The 25,738-nt window shown below is 28.7% G+C and overlaps 1 protein-coding gene across 2 annotated transcripts; it reads right to left on the bottom strand.

Annotated features, from left to right (window-relative positions):
- Positions 1–1,601: 1,601 nt before the first annotated feature.
- Positions 1,602–25,234, bottom strand: LOC148228325 (multicopper oxidase 3-like). Of its 2 annotated transcripts, none has more exons than XM_088200016.1 (11): positions 24,980–25,234; positions 11,368–11,456; positions 8,735–9,039; positions 6,126–6,421; positions 5,857–6,043; positions 3,873–3,996; positions 3,588–3,802; positions 3,334–3,520; positions 2,559–2,774; positions 2,279–2,497; positions 1,602–2,206 (listed from the first exon to the last, which is right to left on the bottom strand). In XM_088200016.1, the coding sequence occupies exons 2-11, from the start codon at positions 11,441–11,443 to the stop codon at positions 1,899–1,901; spliced, it is 2,133 nt and encodes a 710-aa protein (XP_088056142.1). In that variant the 5' UTR covers positions 11,444–11,456; positions 24,980–25,234; the 3' UTR covers positions 1,602–1,898. The 2 variants fall into 2 exon arrangements, with proteins under 2 accessions (XP_088056142.1, XP_088056143.1); XM_088200017.1 differs by lacking the exon at positions 24,980–25,234 and adding an exon at positions 13,700–13,756.
- Between the last annotated feature and the right edge of the window lie 504 nt (positions 25,235–25,738).

Genomic DNA, 25,738 nt, shown 5'->3' with positions numbered 1-25,738 from the left:
ATCATCAATACAATGCTGTTGTTTTGGAACTATTTTATGAATCCAAAAATTTACTCAACCTAATCAATAATAGCTCCTTTGAAATGGATACACAACAAATTATCAGGTTAGAATGAAATTTTGAAGCTTATTTTAAATAAATTATAAAAATATATATTTGTTTCAGTTACACAATCGATGTATGCAAAGCTTTGCAGTATTTACATTCCAAAGGTATTTTACATATGCGTGTAAGACCCAAAAATATATTAGTATTTCAGTCTGGATTGTGTAAACTATTTGATTTCGGATCGTCTATGATACCAGGTGATAAAATCACTGATAATGTAATGCATAAGGTATTATATTTATTACATAACTTGTATTTTAAAATTTGCTATATTTTAACTTATTTCTTGCTACAGTTCAAGGGTGCCATCCAGTATTGTTCTCCTGAATTGTTGCTCGGTCAATATCTATTCACAGCTTCCGATGTTTATTCTTTAGGCATCACAATGTGGCAAATGATTCATCGTTCGCCTCCATTCGGATATTCATTAAGAGAAGATATGATTGCTAATAGAGTAGTTAAAAGTGGTTTAAGACCAAGAATATTACAAACGTTGATAGTATCATCTCCGTTACAAACTTACAAAAATATTTATGTAAATTGTTGGCAACATGAACCGTCCCTTAGATTTACAATAGACAGAATTTTGATTCAATTGGAAAATGTAAAGAGATCTTTACGACGTAACAGTAGATAAAAATTTGTATATACCGTGAATTTTTTTAATATCAATGGTCCATATTTTGGAATTTTATAGATTATTTTCTTATATGTATAATTTTAATTTTGAACTAATTTTAATAAAACAAAACTTTGATCAATCTTAGTTGTACTATAACATTTGTATGCAAAATGAGTTAGTAAATTTTATTACAGCATTGTAAATGAAGTCATATAGCAGAAATACACATTGATCTGAAAATACACTTGCTTTACTGTTTTTATTAAAAGTAATTATATATAGCAAATTGTGCAATTTCATCAATCAGTCACCAAAAATATCTCTCTGAATTAAATACGATGAAAATATAGCTATAATATCGAAATTTAGCAATTATTAACCCAGAACTTTTTACCCATTCAAAATATATATCAAAATTCCTAAAATTTCCCATATAGGCTGATACTAGAGATTTATTTTTACTTCTAATTTATGTAACTGTAACACTCTTCATATTCATGATTGCCTGTATAAAGTTTACTTTTGTATTCATTTTGTAATGAAAGTATTAAAATAAATTTTAAAAGCCGAATATACCAGCAACATTCTAAGCATTCTAAGCATATGTAGACACAAAACATTTGGAAGACGTGAAAGGCTCTGAATTTACCTATAATACAATATCTTCAATGGAATATACAACTTATATAGGTTTCGTTACATACATATCAACTTATTTTCATAACTCAAAAAGTGCTGATTACAGTATATCGCTGTTTTACTATTTTTTAGTGTTAACATTAATGTATATAGGGTTAAAATTAAAAAAAAAATTGGTTGAATCAGAGTTGTTTTAAATGACTGTACTCATATAAATTAAATAAATAAACATTTTTTAATACGGTTTTTTTTATTTTAGTTTATCAATATAAAATATATGTATATCACAATTACTAGACTTAATATATTTAAAATTCTAAAAATTTACAATTATTATTATGAAATATTCTTGTAATTAAGTACAAGATTTTACAAATACAAGTATGTGTACTTTTTAATGTGTAACGTCTCGACTTATATTTATATATTTATAAAAGTTACATATATTTGAGACACATAATCTTGTCAAAAGTATTTCCATTTACAAATATATTATACACAGTAATTTCTAATACTTGAGGTATAAATCTAAAAATTCCTCTTTAAGTATGCCAAAATGATTGACACAATAAACAACAATTGACTATTCGCTTTAGATTTTATAGCAAAAGACGATCCATTAAAGTAATCTAAAGGCCACCATTGAGTAAAAGATATTACTGGCTTGATCGCATTGTCTTTTTGGTTGGTACGTCCTATTTTATCGGGTAAGTAATCACCGCATTGTGGAAAGTTCTTCGGTATCGGTGGAAAGTCGGAGTGCTCGCCAACTTTGAAGACGATCGCCATACCAATCTCTACATGAAACTCTATATGACAATGGAATAACCAGTAGCCTAAAAATCAAAATATGATAAATCATCACCAAATAAATATTTATCTAATTTTTTATTATTTAATATACCTACCAGGATTGTCAGCAAGCCATCTTATTATCGTATAACCTCCATCGGGCACTGTTATGGTATCTTTAATTGGAGCTCTTTTGAGATTGCGTTTAATCTTGCCGTCAGCATCTAATTTTTTAACTTGTTCTAAAGTTATGTTTGATGAAACTCGCTCCATTGCTATCACTCTGAACGCATGCCCGTGAAGATGAAATGGATGATTAGCGTCAAATGCAAACCCTAAAGTTTTAAATAAAGTTATAAATATCAAACATAATAATATGATTCATTGATTTTCTACCTTCATCAATCATTATCATTTCAACAACAGAATTCAATGGAACATTGACTACATGTGTACATTCACAATAGTCTTCCACACATCCAGAAACGGTTGATTCATTGCAAAACTTGTCCGGGTCTATCCTATTCCTTCCTGGCAATAATGCAAATGAAGGCATCTTCATACTGATATGATTCAACTGTGGTGTAAATAGTCTCGATCCAGTATCGTTAACTGAAAATCAAAAAATAATAATATTGGTTATACATATACTTTTATTATATAGTAACTCAAATGATTCTTTCTAGTGAAACATATGTAAACATGTTCATGCTGTCTAGTGCAATATTTCGTTACAACCTGCAGTTCAAGGACGTTGGTATTTCAGAGCTTTTAGCCCAGTGCTACTATATAAACATACTATTGCGATTGGCGACATGACGAAAGGATGTCTTAACCCATTACCACACATTCACTAAACTTCTTTAGTAGCTAATGAAAGCAAAAATAAAAGGCAAGCGCTAGATTGAAATGATTAATTTGTCCAGGTATAGGAAATTCTGTATCAAAACACAAATATCCCATGCAGGCTTGATCAATACAACAATTATAATTCCAAAAATAAAATGTCTCTTTAATAGCAACGCTTATGTAACAGAGTTTTTTAATTTTCTTACTGATTCGGAATTGAAACCTAGGATTTATCCTACTATAACAAAAGCATTCATCCACTGCACTATTACTGACCTAATATTAATTTGTTCATTATAATAAAAATCACATATATATTTACCTTGAAAATATCCATAATGCGGATATTTGTGATAGTGAAAATTGTTCTTAGCATAAAAATCATAAGTAATATAATACTGTAAATCAGGAACGGGTTTAAGACTCTTGTCGTCCGGGTCTAAAGCCCTCAATTCAGGTACACTCAAAGTCATATTTTGACCAGTTCCCACGTTCAATGCGTTAATTTGCTACAATATGACAATGTATTATTACTGCTGTTAACTATCTTTAAGCAAACAATTAAGAAATACTCACATAGCCTTCTTTGTGTGATTCTTCCCACGTAGGATCGCCGTCGGGTTCTTTTTCAAGAGCGCCTTCATAGTGTAAAACGGCGACTTGGCGAGCTTTGGTAAAACGTTCGTCGCAATCCATTAGACCCCGAAACCGAATCCAATAGTTATCTATCTCTTGGTTGGCATCTATTATAAAGTCGAATCTTTCACCGGCATATGTTACCAACGACGCAGCTATGATAATAGAAAACTTTATAATAAACAAAATTTATATGAATAATCTCTGAACGCTTAATATAAATACCTTCAATGGGTTTAAAATCATATCCGTCACTACTTATCACAGTTATTGTATGATTGTCGACTGATAACTCAATAGGACAATTCAAAAACTCCGCATTAATAACCCTAAATCTATATCTGTAACCCTAAAATGATAATGAACGCATTAACATAATGATAGATATTAATTAATAATTTTATATATGAGATATTATGAGGAATATAACAATTACTACAATAAAATATTTATATAGTTATTACATTCACAAAATTTTTGCTATTTTTGGATCATCATAAGAAAAAACATAGTATACATTATTTATTTATTTTAATATTATAAATGTGATCATCATAATTTGATAGGTTTACCCAATAGGTCCATTATAGCTTTATACAAAATAGTTCAAGCATTTCATACACATACATACACATGTATATACATATTTACATATCTATATACATACACATACTGTACATCATATACATAGACACACATACTTTCAAATGCGAAATGTTTTGTAACTAGAGTATCGTATAGAAAATAAATCGCCAATAATTTTTAAAGCCAAGCATCCTTGACGCTTTATTACAAACTTTAGCAATGTGCATACTATTTCCATCTTTGCTCGAACGTCACACCATACCCTCAATGGAAATATTTCTGCTTATAACACACTAAATTCGAAGGGAATTTCCCCTGGAAAGAGGTTCTGGAATATGTAGGAACATGACATACTATAATACTGAAAGGTAGCCTGTTATCGGTAATCCACATTTGTTCTCTGAGTGAAGGAAGAACAGAAGGTGGAAATTGGATTCATGCGGTACTCTTGAACGAGCAAAATACTCGTCAGAATGAAGAGTACCGTAGCTCACATCAGGGACGTCAATTGAGGGGGGACATGGGGGGCATTTGCCCTCCCTTGAATTTTTCCAGAAAAATGCATGTCATTTAATGAAATACTATAAATCTTAATGAAATCGAAATTTAAAAAAAAATAACCACTGGCGGGCCGGGCCAACTTTTGCCCTCACCCTAGAAAAAGGTGAAATGACGTTCCTAATTTTAAACTAGAAATTCCCGGCTAATCCCTAAAGAAAATCTAAAATAAAGCTATCCTAAAAATATTTTTTTAAATATGTCATTTCACTGAAATTTTTTTTAACTTTTCTATGTGTAGTTTTATATTCATTTACATACTTATCATTATTTATTTACATGTGATGTATAAATGTTACAGTTAATGTGATTTTTCAGTGAAGTCCAAACACATTTTCACAAAATACATACGCCGTTGCAGTGGGAACGCTCAGTACGGAACGTTCTTCCTGCAACGGCGCTGGCACGATTTTATGGCTTTTGATATGGATTTTTTATTTCTGAGAAGAGATAATTGTTTTTTGTGTTCTCCTATTGGTCAAAATTCACTTTAGATGTGCTTCATTCAATTCTCACTTATTTTAAGTTGTACTATTGTTATAAAAATTCTTAATATAAACACTAGATAACCGAGCGTTTCCACTGTGACGGCCATGGCACGATTTTATTGCCTTTGAAGTGGATTCTAAACAGGGATCCTCTTGAATTTGGCCAGAAAAATGCATATCATTTAATGAAATATTAAGAATCATTATGAAATGAAAATATTAAAAAAACGGCCATTGACTGTCTACCTTTTCCCCCACCCTTATCCCTAGAAAAAGCTGAAATGACGTCCCTGGCTCACATACTAATGGCAGCTACTTCAGTTACTATATAAAAAGCAAAGAAGATTGTTTGAGAAACCCAATTGGCTTCTAAAGAAGAAGTTCCTGATAAACTTTATCAAATATTTTTACTGTGAGTTGACCTGGATTTTAGTATCGAGGGACTTTACAGTAAAATTCAAACGTCTAAATAACCTACATTTAAAAATCATACTGAACTAAATCTTTACTTTTAAGCAAAAACGGTTTTCACTTTTCGATTTACTCTTAAACTTAACACAAATGGAATTTGTAAATACTTGTTCAACGTCAAATCTTGTAGCCGGTATGAAAAACGGTTGACTTCTTTGAAACTCTTTAAATCTTCCTCGTCCATTGATCAACAAAGACGGCGGTTTATTCGTGCCGTTTGAGTGATGATGGCTGGTGAATGCCGAAATGCCCAATTCATGCGTCCAATCCATAACTATCATTATGTGTTCGGACCTGAAATTATTTATTAAAATCTGATTGTATAACATTGTAGTTCTTAATAATTATATTAAATATGCATATTTCATAATTATACTTGTCATAGTCGTATAGTTCTGCATGAGGGTCATTTGGTTGGCGTACTACATATGTACCAAAAGCGCCGTCCGCTCGTTGCATTCCGGCGTGAGAATGCCAAAAATGTGTCCCAGAATGAGCAGCAGTAAAGGTGTAGCGGAAGGTGGAACCTGGACTGATAGGACATTGTGTGACTAATGGAGCTCCGTCCATATATGGCGTTCCACGTTGATGATGACCATGCCAATGTACAGTCGTACCTTCGGACATCAAAGTGTTTTCGACATCAACCACAATCAAATCTCCTAGACACACCTGAAAAATATTTGATTATAATTTTGATTTGTGTGAGTTTCATATATTTTTTAAGAAATAACCTGGTTTTGAAATAATATATCTGATTTTATAGATATTCATTTACATACATAGAGTAAAGAAGCAACAAAAATAATCATTTCTGATATAAATTATAGATAACAAGCATTTTAGCATAAATTGTGAAAAAATACAGTGAAATAATAAATATTTTATAAATGGTTTAAAACTTAACTAAATTGATTTATCAGTTATTTTAACTTTTAATTTTTGCTCATAGGTATAAGAATTATAAATTAATTTAATTTTATATTTATTAGCTTCTGTTCCCAGTTTTCCCTCATATTATTCTTAGTTATATATTCTTTATTTGACTTACCTATATGAAATGTTTTTTGTTAAATTATTTACATATTTCAGCACAAATGTGTTTTATATGTTTAGCTAGAGACTTTGCGACATAAATTGACTACGAGAGAAGCATTCCTCTCTTGACTATACTCCTCCCAAATTAAACAACTGTCTATGTGATTTATTTATTGTAATGGCGGAAACAATAGGGTAACGCCACTTGAAATAATTAATAAATAGCTATCCTTTAAATGTACTAAACAATATGTGTTCAAAGTCTTCAAACCAACTAGCTTTCATTACACAGTTTTGGTGAATGCAAATCCTTATCATGATTAATTTGTATTGTGATAATATACTTGAATTAAAGAAATTTAAGAACTAAACTAGATAACTAAACACTCTTTTCTTATTAAATGTCTTATCGGTTAAGTAAAATGTACCATATCTTGAATAAAAAAATATTATCGCTTATTGCTCGTTTTTGAACCTATTTATTGAAGGTACCTAAATATTTATTTAAATTACGTTCCTAAAAAATCCATACTGTAACATATTTTTTAATTAGCAGCAGAACATTCTGTAAAAAAAATATAGTTTTCGAGTTTTTATGAGATAGAAAGAAACAGGAGGACAAACTTGATTAATCAGACAGTTTGATTAAAAATATACAACTACACTTACATATTAACATTCGATTGGGCGAATATTTAAAGTTTGTTTCAATAACAATACAACATATTCGAGAAATGGGTAGATAAGTTTAAATTGAATAAATTAGATTTTTCATTGATAGGTGATTGATACATGACACTTTTGGTATAATAATAATATTACGAGTATGATAATATATAAAGTAATAAAGAATTGTAACATGTATAGATGTTAGTTGTGCATCTGTTTCCAACAAATACTTATGTTATCTCAATTACAATTTTTGCGTTCTGTTACTGATTTCATGAGGTAAGGGGTCACAACCTAAATTAATAAGATTTATCTCAAATCACTCTTTGCGTGGCGTGCGATCCTTATATTATACATTGTGGGCGTTGTCTTTTTTTGTACATTTACGAATATTATTATTATATATTATTTGCCTAGTGTTTATTAAGCATTTCTAATTAATATACGATGTTAATACAATGTATGTCACAATACAGTATTCAACATTATAAACGTTAGCCCAATACGTTACAGCGGGGAAACAATTAACATTTGCAAGTAAGTATTGTCATCTGTGCATCGGTGATATCTATATTATTTATTTATAACTGTTTTTATAGTTTTCAACTGTTATATATATGGTTTGTTTATATATCGAAATTCGATGCTGCTGCGGGAATCAAACCCGCGGATTAGTATTATTAGCCCTGAGATAAACTGTAATATATAGTGGTTTGCTCTTTTTTCAAGAATAGCTGTCCTAAAATTTATATCTGTTGTCTGTTAATAATAAAATTATTTTAAGAAAGGACTCGCGAGCTCGTATTGCTCATCACTATCTTTATTTTATATATGATTTATTTACTGATTAAAAGTAATATATAACGTGACAATAATCAATATAAATTAACATCTCTAAGAAATCGTAGATAATCAACACGTGCTAATCTCCAACGAGTTTTCTAATCAAGGATTCCAATTTTTTTGATATTGATTCGCTCTTGAATCACGTTTTCGCACATCACCACCGATTAAGTACTCTTTGATTGGCACAAAAAATGCATTTCAATTAAAAACACTTCAAATTAAATTGTTATATACACGCGATGCACAAAAATCTGTGTAACAATTTAAGAGCCAATTATTTAATTGCCGCAACCAACATCACCCATCATTAAGGATCGTTTAACGGCTTAATGTCAATTTGCCATCATCAGAGGTTCCAAGTAGTTGTTTACGTCGGATTTCCCTAAGCCATGTTGCTTTTTTAGGGGAAATACCCAATTTAACGAGACTTACCTCGACACTTGGTCCGGGCATTTTCCTGTTGATCACAGTCAATGGTCTTCCTATGCCGTCAGCTGGTATGCAATCAATTCTGTCACAATCGGTCAAGTTGAAAGGACAATTAAAGCAGGCTTTGCTCATTGCTTCGTACCATTCCAGGACGAAACGGTAGTAGCATATTTTAGAGTCACTGCCGTCACATTTTCTGTAGCACGGATGTTCAGAGCCATCTAAGAAACCGTCGTCTTGTTCAGAAGTAGTATTGAATTCTGGAGCAATTGTTGTGGCGTTCACAATAGATTTGGGAGTTATACTATCTGAAAACAAACAAGTAATGAATATATAAAGATAGTCTTACCATTATGGCCTCGGAAATTTTGTGAAACCGTTGGTATGAACCAACGGTTCAGGTTTCACAAAATTTCCGAGACTTTTTTTAGCTCTCACCAGCATTCCAATCAACATATCTCATCCCGAAATGGACAACAAATTCCGAGATGTCCTTTTTCATAAATATAGTAAGCCTATATAAAGAGCCTGTAAGTCAACTTTTTTGGACCAATAATTGCACAGTAAATAAATACTCATGCAATGGTGCAAAAATGATATTCCAAAAAATCTACTTGTAGCAATAACTGCCTCATTAAATTTAAATATTTAGGGATTATTTCCAAAAAAGGCAATAAGTTAATTATGATATTATAAAAAAACATTCTCGCGTATCCTATAACATATCCGTATATAAGGCAATAATAAACTATGATTTATCACTAAGAAAACTTCTATGCGTCACGATCTTTAGTACATGACGAAAAGAAATGCTAATATAATATTTAATTACTTTTCTATAACATATTATATTATGAAATTTATTCAAAGAAGACCTTTTTAACACAAACAATTTCATAACTTGTTTTAGATGACTATTGCACGTTTCGTTTAAATAAATATTATAATATTTGTCTTCTCCTCTACCTCTCAATTTACCAAGTTAAATCAAGGTTATTAATTGAAATAAACTCAATTTAGTTCATCTTATGAATCTAAATAATATGAATGAAGAAATATAATTTTAATGTAAAACTTATGTTAGTCTCTAGATAAAATAACAGTTTTTTAAAGCGTGAACTAAAAAAATTGGTTTCAATTAGTTGAAAGCTAAAAATCTATCATTTACATATTTAAAAATACCTAACAAAAATGTTTTTACAAATTAACATTTTCTTTTAACGTTAACATTTCCCATAAATTTTCATTTGTGCTGCAAAATTGACGCATCGAAACTAGAATTTAATTTATTTATTTCTATTACAAAATTAATAATACATAAATAGTACATAAATTTAAGAATTAAGTACAAGTTACATAAGGTTTATTACCTTTTATTTAATTTACAAGAGAAAGTTAAAAGGATAAAATAAGGTTAATAAGAATAACTGGATAAGATAAATTAAAAGAAAATACAAAAACGTTTAAAAAAAATTAAAAATAGAAAAAAATACATAAATTTATTATTAAGCTGAAGGCAATAAAGCATTTAATACATTTCTAATTCCAGCATTTTATGTTTATACTAAAATTTAAATTTAGTACTGTCATAATCACCGATTATGGAGATATTCGGGTTAATATGGTCTCACGTAATATTTGTAGAGTACTTTTCAGTATAACTATGGCAGTATCATATATTGATGGTAATAAAAATCTATGAACTCTGAAGTTTTTAAGGCGATTAAAAAGGTGTGTTATATATTATTTGTATCGCTCTATTTTTAATGATTTTGGTTCAGAAAAAAAAGTTTTATTGGTGTTACTCCACACCGAGCAAGCAAATGTTATTCACTATTTTTATATTAAAAAAAGAAAGTTTCTTATCTAAAATATATATTTATTATATTAAAAAGACTGCAATGACAGCAATCCTTTAATGTATTCAATTTAATTTAGTAAATTTAAGCTTAAGTTTAGATATATACCCATGTATTCGACACTCGCCCTACATTTATTGCAGTTTTCTTATATACTTTTAAGAGGTGCAGGTAAGAGTTTCTGCGTGTTGTTAAAATTATTAGTATAGTTTTATCTCTATCTTATTAAAATAATTATTTAGGTTTTGTAAAACTTACTTCATTTTAAATTGTACTACTGAGAAATTCTTTTAAGCTCTATATCATTATTTTTTAAATACTATGAAATTAAAAATGTAATTAAAATAACGTTCTCTAATCTAACTTAATAAAGTTTAGCTAATATTTTAACACAGCTATACATTAAGCTCTATAAATTAGCATGAAAATAAAAATATATAATATGTATTAATATATAATTATTTAATATAATACAATATGTTTCTCTTCAAGCAACGTGCTTTCAAGGTAACTAAAACTATTATCAAGCACATCAGGTTTTATTGATAATTAATATACACCAATTCTAGTTTCAAAACCTGATTTTCAAGACCTTGAACTTGTGTATATTAAAAGATAAGCTTATGTTTATATTTTAATCAAAATATGCGTATAATTTTAAAATAATCTATGACCTATTAAACAATAATCATAACCGAATAGGGCCATTTTATTACCACATCCATAAAACCACGAAAAACTAAATTGAAGGATAAAAATAATCTTTTATTTTCTTACCACAAATCACTATGTGTACTATGATAAGGATCCACACAAGGTGAAGGCATGATTTCCAAACTGTCAAAGGGCCCATTGTTTATGTGTATCTGTAACAAAAAAATAAACACGTTTAACATATCATATTACACACACCAGCATTATATAATGTTTTTCTTTCTTCGATTCATTGGGAAATTGTTCAGCGTTGCCCAATCTGTGCGTTCGTTATCGAAAGATGCTCTTTACACAATACGTCTCAAAGTTTATTGAATTCCCAAAAATGTATTATAAATGAAATACCATCGTCGTCACACTATTGAAACTGAAATTTTAACTTTCGATACTACTGTAGTAGTAATAGTAGTAGTGCGACCGAGTGAGTCGCATTTGACATTTGTATAACACGTTTATATCAATTTAATGTTTCAACACTTTTTTTGCAGATAGAATACACACGTGAAATCTTTGTTCTAGATTGTATCTGATAGGCGAACTTATTTTTACGCTCTATTATATGATTGATTTAATTGTAGGTTAATGGTTAGAACAGTTAAAATGTGTACAATTACGTCAAACTGTTACCTATGTATATTAACTAATAACTGTATTATAAACATTGAATATATCATATTTTTACATTTTAAATACAAATAGTTTTTCTTGACACAAGAAACCAATTGTATTGAAAATCGTAATGAGTTTGTTTCGGCAGCAATGGTCCTGTCATGGTCACTAATAACTTTAAGTAGCACAAAATCTCGATGAACCCAATTTAAAAAGAATATTTTTATTCTGTACTTAAAATATATCATATTTTTACTTTTTAATAGTGTAATATACAAAGTAAAATTAAATATTTTTTTGACAATATTTTTATTTTATTGAAAATTGCAACCTTGCGATTCTGAAGCAGTGGTCCTACCGTGATCACTACTTTTAAGTAATTTTGGGTTTATTAATCTTTAAGTAAACCCAAATCTTAATAAACCTTTGAAAGATAATTAGCCGTATAAAACTCAACTAATGGCGAATCTATAAGTATGTCTGTTGAAACAGTACGAGAATGCTACCTACGTTTTAATATCCATATCCTAGCATTCCTAACCACAAATAGTTAATGAGTATCAAAATGAGATCACAATCTACAAGTAATACACTGGTCGTCAAATAGTTACATATAAATTACATTTTTAAGATTTTTTAATACAAATTACAAGTTTTACGCGGCGCATTCGGCACGATATTTTATTTCACTAAAATAGTAGCTTTTGAAAAAATTGTCCATAATTATCTCACTACGCGGCTTTCGACTTTTTTTAAATTTAATTGAAATCTTATTTTTACAAATGTTTTATATTATTAGTGTTTGACTTAAAAACCCTAAGAGGACTGTTTACTAATATATGAGGCAACTGAGATATTTCTATGAAAATTATTATGATTATCAATCTAATTACTTACACGTGATAATGTAAAAATGTCATTAAATAATCTGATTTATTGATTATGTTATCGTATTTTTTTAGTACACTAAAAAAAGTTTTACCATAAATATAATATAAATTGATTCATAGTATCTGTTATAGGGCTGAAAATCGATATTATATTTGTTTTCTATTAATATAATCATTGATAACATATAAACTTCATGTCTTAAAAAAACTAATGACAAATTTTAATTCAGCACATAATTACTACTCATTACAAAAATTTTGTGAGAAATGGTAAGGTATATTTTTTTCGTAACGATTTAATGATCGAAATTACTACCTCTTCAACTTTAAAATTGCATTTAATTGATTCTTTATTACTTTATAAATCAATTTTATGGAAAAATTATAACTATACGAGACCCTATAGTGAAAACCTGATTTTTAAATGTATAAACATAATTAACTCTCAACATATCTGACAAAAAATATGCAAAATTTCTGTACAGTATTATCTGATTATTTATTTTAAAAATGTTTTTAATAATTTTTATTAATAAACTTGAAAATGACATACAATCATGTTTACCGTGCACACAAATTTCTCACCAGATCCTAAAACACGTTTGACAATATTTCATGCAGCAAACAAACAAAACACTTAAATATTCATTACAGTGTTGTAAATTAAATTATCCAATTTACACCCGAATTAAGATCCCATAAGTACTTTACAATATAGTTTTTAGAATCTTTAAGTCAATTAGCAATTGACGTGCAATTTTATAGCAGCGTTTATAAATCAGACACGAAGGTACTAAACGTACCGCAGGTGAAGGACGGTCAAGCTATGAGATGCGACCTTATTTAATTTTCACTTTCAACTATACTTAGTTATTATGTTTTATACGTATATTTACAGTGTCTAGCATACTGCCGCCGCAAGAACTTTTCGTCCCGCCTGCAGAACAGTAACTGAGCATAAAATTATGATAAAGCCTATGCAAGACGTTGAATCGTAGGTCAGGGGTTTGTAAATATGTATTTTCGTAATATTTGACAGTTTATCTTTCCTTGATATCATAAATAAACGTTAACGTTTCACAATTCGCTGCGCGAATACTTTACTTTCATACCCATTTTTATTTCAATCACACGTCATAAATTATTCAGTGTTTAACAATAATGGTGAGAGAATATCTCCTTGACACACACCTTAAAAGTTTTGTTGGACCAAAAATTTTATTACGTACAGATTAACTTTATGTTTACGATTCAGTAATTTTATTACTTGAGATTCACATATTTTTTCTTACAAAGATGAAATTATTTGATTTATATGTAAAATTTGTTTTAAAATTTAATTTATTTTTCCTTGCTAATTTTATTTCGTTTTTTTTTGCAAAATTATGATTTATGATGAAAGATTATGGATATGTATAATTTTAAATTAATTTATAGATAAGTTTTGCCATCTATACATATATATCTATATATTAATATTTGCATTAATTGGGAAAAATCTGTATGAAATTGCTATGTTCTTGTTCACTTTTAACAAAATAAATATTTATATTATTTTAAAAAAGTAGAGAGTCGATAGACGCAGCGAAATTATTTTACTGGACATAATGATATTATATTCAATAGTTTTAAATTTTATAAAATCAAATTGAAAAGCTCTGCAACTTCTAGTATATTTTTTAGACAAATTTATCATGTTTTATTTCTAAAAAAATGTAATGCCATCTGATTCAACAGCGTAATTGCCAATCGATATATAAAAAAATATACCTTGCAAAGTTTTTTATAAGTTTATTTTACATTTTTTAATCGCTCAAGATAAATTCTCGGAAGAGTTCAAAATACGTATGAGCTTGACCTTCGATCGGTATGAATCGATGTAAAATTATGTTATAAAATCAATTTAATAACTACAATTTTAATCAATGATTGAAAACTGTTATTATTTTTTTATTTATCAAGTTGTTTCAATAAGCCACTTATTATTCAAGTTTTTTTATTATGCTCTTTGTATTATTGTATATCTTTAAGTTGAACACTTCTGATATCACCAATTCATATAAAGTACAGCGGATGATCTGGTGCTTGAACATTGCAAATCTTTAACCGTGGAGATTTTGCGGTATTGTTAATTATATTTTTTAATCAATTAAATTACTGCGGCCACGCCGTTATAACATAACTGATTATATAAATTTATTGTGTCATAATTAAATGAGAGAAGATCTTCATTAATAATTCTATACAATTATACGTAAATCATATGTAAAATATGCATTAAAAACATGCTATACCTATACAATATAAAACACACATAAAATGCAAGGGAACAGTATTGAAAATAAGTGATTTTTGTATCTAAATTACCTTTTAGTTTTTAAGTATATAAAATGGAATATTAGGCATATCTAAAAGCTTATTGAATTGGTTTTGAAAACAAAAATTTATGCAGTCTAATAACACTTAAACGGTACTAATTTTAGATGAAAACCGCGTAGATCAAAGACTATAAAACTATAAATTCAGTATCAAATGAAATTTTCCGGAATAGCAACCGCAAATTAATAAACAATAGAGCGAATGCATTTGGACTTTCCATATTACGAGATCGCAAATAGTTATTCCTAGAACTTCACACGCAAATTAATTAGATCATCAATATCCTCTTAATAAAAGTCAACATCACGTTTATTTTTATATATATTATACGTATAATTTTATCTATATACGTATTATATAAAACATTAAAAGTTATTTTCTAATTAGATAAAACAATCAATTAGTTTATCGCTCTTTTGATATTCATATATATAATATTTTTAACATATGTTTTACTATAACAACACATTATTATTTATTTATTATATTTTCTTAAAAATAATTGATTCGGTTCCTAGCAGCTTAATCGGTTATTTTTATTAAAATATAAATAAAAATCGGCTTAGTCTAATGAATGAAACATATAGTATATATGTACATATACATATATTATCTATATACGTCTAGTTGTTTTTTATGGATATATATATATGTAATATATATATATGAGTATTTTTCTAAGCGACGCGTCTCAAGCAAAACATATTACGTAAGAACCGGTTTCTCAATTTGTGTAACTTTTATATTAATTTTATTATTAAAAACAAACTGAAATAATCATATATGTTGTTTTTGCCTTCATTATAAAACATTTTTTTTATGTTTTGCTATGTTTTTCACCGATTAAGAAACTAAACCTTAAATAAAAACTATGTACCACAATGCAATTAAACGTATTTTATCAATCAAAAAATCTTTGCTCAAAATAATTTACCGACAATATCAAAAAAACAATTTACTAATGACTAATTGAAATCGGTATATAATTCTATATTTTTTTTAATCTTCCGTTGAAACCTGATAGGCGTAAGTCCAATATGTCACAACGGGGTAAAAGTGTAGCAACTGGGTAAGTCAATCAGATTTAATGAATACCCACAAGTAAGTATTTATATTTAATTATAAATTAATATGTGTATTAAATTTTATAATTAATAGATATTATATTGTATATGGACTGTTTTTTTATTTAATAATAGCGCATTTTTATAAATAAAAAATTGATCCGTGGCCCCTGGGTTACTAGTCAAGATTCCGGCTTTAATCAGTTGTGTTATCTTTATGACAAAAATATTTTATTTATGTTTTTTTATAGTATCATATATATCATATTTTATTATACAAATGAATTTAATTGATTATTATTATAAGAAATACTCCGAATTAGTAACAAGTGAAATAATAACAATTTAAATAATGATTAAGTCATGAGTCTTTACACAAAAAAATTTCATATACATATGCACACATACATACTACACATTCACTCATATACATACACACTTTAACATACCTATTATTATTATTAAAAACGCACAGTAAATGTAAAATTATACCTGTGGGGGTTCTTCTTGAAACTCACGCACATAATCACCGTAACCATGACAATAATAAGAATGAACGTGACAAAAGAGTGTAACCAAACAATTAAGCCATATTCGAGGAAGTTCAATTGTACAGTATGCGAATCGCCAATAAATTATCAAAGCGCTCCGCATAACGAGCCCGAGCATTCTTAACGCTTTATCGCAAGCTTTGTGGTTGTGCATAGAATATCTCAATTAATTCTCGAACGTCACTGTGTACTTTTTTTTGCTTATATTGAAAGCGAATTTTGCTGAGAAACGAGATCTAAAAATTTTAAGAGCGTAGTCGGTTGTTGTTCAATTACCTCAACAGCGACTTTTGCGAATCCACATTTGTGCGAATACTCTTAAATACTTTCTAGTCATCAGCATATAATAAATATTCTGAGCTCTCAGTTTAATAATATAAAAGACAGAGGACCTAAATTGGGTCGCTGCGGTACTCCAAAATGAACGAAATAATCGTTGGAGCGACGATTACCATAGCTCACATACTGACTCGGAAAAAAGCTAACGAGACCGTTCTGGAAAACGAAGTTGTTTAACTTTCGAATGATAAGTTCATGTCGAATGCTTTTTAAAAGTCGGTATAAACTAAATCAACCTGGATTATAGAATCAACGGGTTTTGTCAGCGTCTTCGAAAGGCACAAAAGGTTAGTAACTATGGAACGACATGGACAAAATCGTGTTTTTGGTCCACTAGTGTATGCTGACAGTGAATGTGGATTTATTTGAGAAAAATATATCAAACGGCTTCAAACCACTTGAACGCCAATGACTCACCGGTGAGTCACTTATTGATTATTTTTTTAAAACAATTTTTTTTTTTTTGAATAAGTTAAGAAAATTATTTACAATTTTATTTTAATTAATAAAGAATATTGTACTATACTTCATTTATCAGTAAACCAAGTATTTTATATTTATTTTTAGAAAGAGATACTGACGCGTGAGGAAAAATAACAGGTGACTCACAAAGAAGTCGCTGGCGTTTAAAGGGTTAAAAGTTTCCGGTATGATTTATCACACTTTTTGTATACCAGAATGACTTTCGTACGTCTTCACGAGGCAAGAAACGATGAAATTTTAAGTGAAAAATTGAAAATGTATCGAAAGGAAAATAACCAGGTGAAAAAGACTATTTAATTTGTGATGTTTGTTCCTCAAACTTATTAAAAATAGTAGCGATTAATTACTTTTAATGATAACGATTAACTAGATCTACCCTTCAAAACCCTGCAAAAAGTATATTTTAATATCTGTTATTGAACATTTTTGGGATCTTTATTTTTTTATACATACTACTCCTATGTAACACTATTTTTAGATGGCTATTTATATGCCTCACAATCGATTGAGCGCATTTTAAAAATACCTCATTGTTTTCTTAGGAAATACAACAATATTTTCGAGCAGTTCATAAATATTTAGGATTAGGTTAATATTTTTAAAATAAAATAATGTATATGAATAATGTTGGTTTTGAATTTTTCCGGTACGATAAATAAAAAATATTATATTTTATACACTATCTGTAACACGCAAAGAATATCGTTTTCACTGTTTCGACTTGTCACACTTTTAAAACGAACTTGACCATCGACACTTACTATGTTGACCTTTGCTTCTTTTTAGCTATTACACGATATGCGTGTACTAGCACGTAAATAATATATGATATATAATCGAATGTTGTGACTATAAACGATCGCAATGTTACTTTTCACACACTGATCAAGGTTGTCATTACACACTTGCACTATTAATTAGAGCAGATTAGTCGAATTGTGTTAATCACAACAGCATTACTAATAGCTTCCTCAATATATATCATATTACTTTTTATATGAAAAATCATTTATTAGGCACTAAATTAAATCACGCTGTAAAGCCCATCGTTTTATGCAAGTAACGGTTGAAAAGTGCAACGGAGCATCTCAATACTCAAACGTTTATAGATGTTCAATCAGAGCATAACTACACACAGTTGCACAACTCATATTTTATACAGATTTTGCCAATTAAAAGTATTGATTATATACTTATAACAAGACTGGTACGATGGTTCAGTGGTTAAAGAATGCCTTTTGAAACTAAAGACCTCTAGATGTCTCTCAATCATCATTGAAAAAAATCTACTTTCACTTTCAATATTACAATAGTACAACTTTAACCTATCCATCAATAATAATTACTATTACTTTTTATTTTAATTACAAAACAAAACTGGACACGTGCATAGTTCGTTTAGGAACATCAACACATCATCTCATTGTTGCTAGTAATTAACTTTATGTTATAATATATTATATAAGGATCAACTATCATTAAAAGTATTTAAGTTACTATAAAATTAAAATATGTCTTATATTACATTATTCGACGCACATATACAAAAGAGGTGACTCATAAATCAAGTTCTCTTATCTATAATACATATTGTAAGACTGTTATCTAAAGCACTAATCTCATCAGATGTTAAAAATGTTGATTCATAAAATAGTCATCATAAAAACTGATATGAAAATAAAACGTTATTATTTCTATAAGTATTTGCTTGTAAGAGTGTCTATTTAACCAATTAGTGCGATAGAAAAATTTAAGCTAATTTAAATTTATTGAATGGATGTTTTTCATAGATAATGAGTTCGCCATGGTGAATAATAAACTACTTAAAATATAAATAATGCGTGAAAAGATGTTAAGCGATAGTTAAAACAAAGTTTAAACAAGAAATTGAAACAATTTGCTTTTTGCTTTTTTAATGTGTTAAACTTTACGTATTCAAATTAAGTCGAGATCTACCACTTCAAGGTTTATTAACTATAAAGAGTGTGACTTCGCAGTCAGAAAGACCTCATTAGAAACTGGTAATTATTTATTATATAATATTACATACATTTCGACTAGTGTTTCTTCTCGAGAATTATTTCTTTAAAATTTCTAAAGAAAAATGTCAAATGGAGAATTCTCATTTCTCGAGAAATTGTATAAATCATTATTAATTATATAAAATTAAATTTGTACGAATATTTTTAAAAGGTGTACAACCACTACCCCTTTTATAACGCTGCATAAGTAAAGGCGGGTTTATGCCTAATACGAATATTTATTGAAAGGTTTTAGTAGGAGTCTAAGAATGACAAAAAGTTCACATTTTTTTTAAAACTAGCACTTGCCTTATTAGTAATAAAAGAAGACACTCAGATAAGAAACCTTTCCGAAGGTGATTGTGCCAGATGTTTGAAAATATGCATACTTTATCGGAAGATCGATAGTATTTGAATAACTAACATTTTTTTGCGATTTTCTATTACTCCTACCAGCCGGCGGTTTATCTTTGCTTTGGTGATCTAAGAACCCGCTCCAATAAAAATAAATCACGCATGAAAATCGTCAAAATACAAAACGATTCAGCGCTATTTTACTTTTTTGATAATACAAAAAGGTTTTTTTATATTGTTTTTGCAAAGTAGCAACAGCTGTTATTGACAATTGTCTCACGATTATTAATGACAGCCGTAGGGGCCTTAATTTTTTTTAAACGATTAGAAAATATCAATTATGAGCCAAGCTCGAAATTTAAGCGGGCAATTTCAGAGATATTATATAATCGAAGAAACCAAACACTGATGTCGTTAATTAAAAATTTTAAAATCCAAGAACTTTCATTAATCAAAAAAAGAATGACTTCTTTACTTAAATAAGAAAAAAACTATAAAATGGGGAAAGAAATTATTCATAGATTATTTAATGGCTGTACAAGTTCTAAGGACCCTCGCGACCCAATTATATCATTTGAATCCATTGAATAAATTGAAAATTTATCATTGGCGCAACAATCAGAGAAAGAAATTTCTTTCGGCCTAAAGAAAGTAGAGTAAGAAAACCAACATCTTACGGATTCCAAATATTTTAATTGACGGACAAGAGAATAAATAATTTACAGTGCCTATTTGAAGCCTTGTTGTCGATTAAACTAACATCAAACGAGAGGAATTCGAGATTTCTCATTTCTCGAGAAATGAAAATCATCGAGAAATTGGAATGCCTAATTGCGACAAACTAAGGTAGGTGAGTATCGTTATTCTCCGAGTGGTGGCGGAGAAGCTGGAGGTGGGATGATGTCCTATGATGGTCTTCAGAGGTCTTGTAGTTGTAGCAGCGACGGTGTAGAGGAGGTTCCATTCCGCTGCAGTGCTCGTATGGTGGAGTTCCTCTCTGGCCTCGGGCCGTATCTGACCGTGTCTAACCTCTCCTCAGTGGAAACCAAACTTAAGTATCAATGGTTGCAAAACTCGCTGACGAATTACAAATATGCAGCGACTATCCAGCCAATTGTTGCACTCATTTGTTCATTCATTCATTGCGGCGTCTTAAGTAAAAAGCTAACAAAACCAATTGAAAAACTAAAGTTGTTTAACTTTTGAATAAATAGCTCATGACAAACTTTGTCGGATGTTTTTAAAAAATCAGTACAGACTACTTCAACCTGGATTTTAGAATCGAGAAATTCTGTCACTGTCTTCGAAAGGCACAATAGAAACGACGTGGACGAAACCCGTGTTGTTGGTCTACTAGCGCTTGCCAACAGTGATTATGGATATATATGTAAAGAATTATATTAAAGCAGATGCCGAAGAAAAATATGTTTCGCTTAGTGTTAAAAGTGACAATATCATGTCACATTGATATTAAAGCAATAACAATGTTAAACCAAATGTTATATTATTTCTCTGTACCTGATAAGAAGTATTCTATTCTTATTATTATTATTATATAATAATATAATATTGTCAAAGTATGAGAAATAAAATAATTAATTACCAACCGGGCGTGACGTGCAAATATATGTATGTATACATAGTTATTAATTATTTATACTTTGCTATAACTATGCACATTGTTATTTTGTTTGATTTTAAAATAAAAAATATATTAATATATAACTATATAGGCTCACATATTACGATAATATAGTACTTTTAATATAACATTTTTTTCATTTATAAATGATGTGCATATATGCTTTAAGGCAATACAGTAATCGTTTTTATATATTTTTGCAACTTTCCCCATAAGATATTTTAACACCATATTAGATACTTTGAAAATGTATGAATTTTTAAATTACTCAACCCATTCATCAAACGTAAATCCTGCTTCATTATTTACAACTTATTGTACACATATTTTACATCAACATAACATCGAATCAAGGTCGTAAGTTGATAGCTGGGAATTACAAATGACTACTTTTTTGCAACAATACAACTCCCGAAAATATCCATTATTTATGTCAATGCCAAACAGTAAAATTATCTCAATCTGCAATGACACTAGTATTAACTACCTAAGGCCTTCCGAGTGAATCGCGATTTGTTTTAACAATAAGTGTGAACTTGTCCTCGATTATGTATAACTAGAAATGCTACCCAGATACCGAGCGTTAACCATGACCGTTAAAAGAAGATGATCCAAGAGTGATAAACGATAAAAACGGTTTATTAATATTGTTTGTATGATAATTAAAACTAGTATATTAATTACACATAAATGTTAAAGGCGAATATCGAGTGGATCACCTTTGATCTTTGATAGAGTTAATAGAGTATTAAAATTCATAAGTCACGTTTACTTTTGTGCCGTCGTTAATTGTAATCATCCTTTATGAGTTTCATTGATTGTGTGATGGTTTTACAAATAAATGCTAGCCTTGCAAAGTCACGATGAGGATTATATAGACATGTGTGTAGAATCAAAATAATAATTCTATGCATATTTAATATTCTTATTTGCATATACAACTATGTATTAACTATTTAAGAGCAAACTTATACAAAGTTTTAGATTTTTATACAGGCGATCAAGGTTATTAAAAAGTGTCATTTTATCAAAAGTAAACATTGACTTTTATATTTATTATTTATGTAAGATTATAAAAGTGTGGTCTTTACCACAGATAAAATAATATATTTACCTCTAATTCTATTGGATTCCTCGAAAAAGTAACACTATCAAATTTCGATGAAAACCTTAAGATTTTCAGGTGATCTGATCTAATTTCAATAATTTATTACGACTATCTATGCACATATTTTGATCTGTTTGTGTATGTGTATACTGTAAAACTGTCCACTGATTTTAATCATACCAAAGAAGATTTAATTAAACTTTTATGAATTTATAATTACAAATGAATTCGTATAATTAAATATTAGCATGTCCTACATAGAAAATTTTCAATTTATTAATTTACTTATAATATCAGGGGAAGTTAAATTTATTTAATATTTTGGTAATTTTGTTTAATATTGTGATGTTAAAAGCATATCATCAATAATTTTAAAGATCATTAGAAATAATTTAATTAAATAACTTTGTGATAACCATTAAATGAAAGTCAATAAGAAATAAGTAATGTGTATTAAATTATGTTAATACAAAATCATTTTACTCAGAATCATTTTAAAAAGTAATAAAAAATAATAAATTAAATAATGTATTGTATTTTCATGACAGCTATCTAATTTACTGTCTATAAAACTAAATTTGGAGTAATAAAATGAACACTTCGAATATATAATATTAAGGATACAATATATATAGCTATGTGTGTACATAGGTGTATACGCGTATATATAATATAAATACATGCCTTAGTAGTGTATATTTATGAACATATATATTTACGTATTCTCAGAATCGCATACCAAGTGCCAATCTGCTCAAATTGCAAATTACAGGGAAAGACTACCAATTCTGAATTGTAGTTTGAAAAAGCTTTATTATAATAAAAGTGGGACATAGTATATCTGTATTTTCAGATTTCAGCTCATATTTTATTTATTATATAAAAAAATAATAATAATAAATAGTTAATTAAGCCGATCTTACTAATTATGATGCACGTCCTTGAAGCAAAATCGCTTTAACAAGCTTAGATTGATGCGATCTATTTAACGAGAAGAAATTGTTGCTATGCGATCCTTTAAAATTTTCCATCTAAACGCGGTACTCTACTTTGAAACGCTAAATTAGTTTCAATTGCAGGATAAAGAAACAATTACACAGTTAATAATATGTGACATTGTATTAAGAGCTTTAACATTTTTTGTGCAAATACATATATGTATGAATATTACTCTAAATCTGCTTATTTTAACCTTAATATTAACGCGTATTACCGAAACTAAGCACCAAAAAAAACTGAGAAAATTAGGTATATAAATAATATGTAATTTTTATATTTATTCTACCTTAAAAATATAACGATGTCAACTAGAAATTTATAATATCTAACAAAACATTTATTTAACAATGGAGTAGTATATAATATAAATGTGTATTTATTATAATTTGCAGAAAATATTAACGAAAGTAATATTTAAAACATCAGAACATTAAATTATGAAAGATTTTTAAAAATGGAAATTGCGTTCCAGTTTTTATATTATCACATTATAAAACATGAAAAACCCAGTTTCAACATAAATACTTGCTGCAAAATGACATCTAAAACATATTTCATTTTAAAATATATTAAAATTATTTTTATATATTCTGTCACATGAAATATGTATAAATTTAACAAGGTGGATTTCTTGTCTAACTTATGTATTACATCTTAGAAAATATAGAGTCACCTAATACAGAATTATATATTTATAATATTCAGTTCATCATAGATTTTCAAAATATTTTCTGTTATGAAACTCCAAAATTTACAAAAAAAATATGCTCTATATATTTTTATGAAATACTCGATTTGTTACTATTGTAATTATTTACCAGTGCTTAATTTCAATTATTAAACTCGTGCTTTTAAAGTTTTAGAGCTAATTTTATTTTTTTTAGATCTGAAATTGAAAATTATTACTGAAATAAAATTGAAAAAAACATTAAAGAATTTTTGGTCGGCCTATTACTATTTCGCATACTTTTGTTTTTAGTACCACCGGTTGAGAATTGCTACTATAAATGATTAAAACTGACAAAGAACGCCTTTGTCAATATATACATAAGCATATTATGATGTGCAATCATGCGATAGTAAAAATGTATTAAATAAATATTTGTTACTCGCATTATTGCTCCAAAACAAATCGCACGTCATTTGAATTTCGCGCGCCATGCCTAATCTCAAATTCGACACATATATACCTACATGTGAAAATGTATTTTTTAATATAAGAACGGAATATCTCACCTGATCAAAATATGACGAAATTTAAAACGTTTATCACAGTCGCTGTAGCAAATGAGTCAGAACGCAGACTTTGATATCGAGAATCGCATCTTCTTTCTGAATATCATCTTCTTCCTCACGTAAGGACCCAGTTTCTTCGGTCACAGACGCTTGCCGCACATGTCGAACACCAGTCTTGATTGATTAAGCGTGCACCCCTGAAGAAGCTGCGCAAAAAGTGAACCGTTTACAAACGAAACGCGACACCGAATGACCGGTAAAATTAATGCGACATGTTTTTATATGATACATATGCATGTGTATGGAATGTGACGTTGCCTTAATTACCCACAGCGCGCCGCAGTTAAGGGATAAGAAAGTCAGGGATACTAAACATTTTAATGCATCTGGAAATATATTATTTACCTACATTGAGTTTTACACGATTAAAATAATTTGTGTGAGATTTACGAGATGGCGCTGAATTATTATATTTTGAATTAAATATTTATGCTATTGTAAACATCACATTAGCGTACGTGTAATTGATCGCGCACAATCAGTTCACTATTGATTTATACTGAAAGTAAACTATATACTAATAATGAATTGTTTATTAAAAAAGTAAGAGCTTAAAACACACGCTTGCATCTAATAGGCGATTCTGAGATACTTTATGGACGCAGGTTAGATGGTAGATGCCAACTTAAGAATCATTTAATCAATTGAGTATCAATACGTTTTTATTTTTGAAGATCAGAAGCACTTTGCCAAAAGGGA

Source organism: Plectrocnemia conspersa, unplaced genomic scaffold (genome assembly GCF_051122295.1).
Source record: "Plectrocnemia conspersa isolate PC_06_02 unplaced genomic scaffold, ASM5112229v1 ptg000012l, whole genome shotgun sequence".
Lineage (NCBI taxonomy): Eukaryota > Metazoa > Arthropoda > Insecta > Trichoptera > Polycentropodidae > Plectrocnemia > Plectrocnemia conspersa.
This window is presented reverse-complemented; position numbering and strand designations above follow the sequence as displayed.